Source organism: Tupaia chinensis, unplaced genomic scaffold, assembly GCF_000334495.1.
Source record: "Tupaia chinensis unplaced genomic scaffold, TupChi_1.0 Scaffold000429_1, whole genome shotgun sequence".
NCBI classification, from domain to species: domain Eukaryota; kingdom Metazoa; phylum Chordata; class Mammalia; order Scandentia; family Tupaiidae; genus Tupaia; species Tupaia belangeri.
Genome location: NW_006159934.1, coordinates 992,142 through 994,024, shown reverse-complemented (window position 1 = coordinate 994,024; position 1,883 = coordinate 992,142). Strand labels below are relative to the sequence as shown.

The 1,883-nt window shown below is 58.5% G+C and overlaps 1 protein-coding gene across 1 annotated transcript in view; it reads right to left on the bottom strand.

Moving 5' to 3' along the window:
• Positions 1 to 545: 545 nt before the first annotated feature.
• Positions 546 to 1,883, bottom strand: part of LIMK1 (LIM domain kinase 1) — a 25,547-nt gene continuing 24,209 nt past the window's right edge. Inside the window, exon 16 of the mRNA XM_027774396.1 lies at positions 546 to 1,883. Coding sequence (XP_027630197.1) covers positions 1,759 to 1,883 — 125 coding nt within the window. The 3' untranslated portion in view covers positions 546 to 1,758.

The window sequence follows — 1,883 nt, the reverse complement described above, 5'->3', positions numbered from 1 at the left end:
CACGCCGCAATCCCTCCTCCTCTATTCACCTCCTGGGATTTGGGGTGTGCACACACGTGCACCCAGGATGTTTTTCAAGCCATAGGGTCCAGGACTCAAATTGCAGTCAGCCATGTGGGATCCAGCCCCCTACACCACACCACCTGCTGACTCAAATCCAGCTTTTTTTTTAAAGTAAAATTTTAAAGTTCATTGAGTGGTTGATCAATCCGCAACAGGGTCTCGACACTGCAATCCCCACCCAGCCCCAGATCATGGGCACAGGTGGGCCTGGTGTGCTCAAGGCCTTTTGTGAACCAGGAACTTTCCCATGAGACTTGACTTTGCAGAACATGGCATTTTACAGCTGGGCCACCATCTGGCCCCCAAACCTGGCTTTGGCAAACTCTTCCTTACAAGTCCTGGTGGGCTATTGCCTCTGCTCTGCCCCCGAGGATGTGGCCAGGTCCTCCTGTCCTCCATATCTGACTGCCCCCACCCCCTCATTCCTGTCCTATCAGACTCCGACATCCCTTTTCTCAACTGCTCCCTCGGGGTCCCCTGACACATAGCACAACACGGGACCTGGGTGGGGAGTACGGAGTTTATTTTATTGTTCTGCGTCTGGGTTTGGTTCCTTAGACATGACGGTTCCTGGATGGAGGCGTGCGCGCCGCCTCCCTACGTCGTGGTCCCATGGGCCTGTTCCGATTGTTTTCCAGGTTCAAAGTGCACTGAGAAAGCTTCACAGTTTTAATACTTCCTAGATGCTCAACTGAGGCAAAGTGACAAAATGGCCCTCCCACCCCCGCCCGCCACAAAAGTAAAACCCCAAGCCCCTAGCAGCTGCTGCTGCAGCCGTATGAAAAAATAATACAAACTCTTCGTAAAAAATAGATTACACAGAAAGAACCCAGAGGACAGAGGGGCATGAGGAGGGGCAGGGGGCCTTGGGAGAGGCCCGGGATGGGGCACTGAGATGACCTCGGGAGGCCAGGCTGCTGGTGGACACTCGCCTCCCCGCACTGCCAGCCTCCCTCAGCCTGGGCCGGCTCCTCCCCATCAGCTCTGGCCCAGGCACCATGGCTCCCCTCTCCCTCAAGGGACCCCTCTTCACCCTGAGGCCTGGTACCTGCTTCTCACTAAAGTGGCTTTGATAAAGAAACAAAAAGACCCAAGGCAAGAGAGAGGGCTGCCACCTGGCCATGAGGCTGGTGCCCACAGGGTCAGGCCTCCCTCTGCTTTGGGGGTTTGGATAATCATCGATACCTGCTGCTACCTAGACACCCCCTGGGGGTAACGAGCCCCACACCCCCACGTGGCTCCTGGGAACGCAGACTCCTGGGAACTTGGCCTCTCCCTTGACACATGCCTGCCCATGCACCCGGCTATGCCAGGGTGGAGGTCTGCTTCCAGCCCAGCCTCGAAGGAGCTGCAGCCAGGCATGGCATATGCAGAACGGCATGTGGAATGGGGTGCAACCCACACGGGCCCTCCGGCTCATGCAAGGAGAAGCGAGAGGGGCAGCCCCACCAAGACAGAGGTAAGGCAGGGCAAGTGACGGTGAGTGTGTGCAGCTCTGGGGCCAGGGCCAGGGCAGGGAGGGTGGGGTGTGGTCTGCAGGCTGGAAGAAGGCAAGTTGGGGCCTGGCTCTGGGGAGGGGTCTGGGCACCCACTGCCCTGGCTGGGGCTTCATACCCGTCCACCTCCTGCAGAGGAATCTGGTGAGGGTAGATTCTCTGTTGGAAGTGGGGCCAGGGGCAGCTGGGTGGGCTGGGCTCAATCAGGGACCTCGGGGTGCGCAGGCAGTCCACTTTCACCACGCCTGTAGGTCTCCCAGAAGCCCCTGTCCAGCTGTTCCAGTTGGGGGCTCAGTGGCAGGTGGCCAGCCACATGCATGCGGA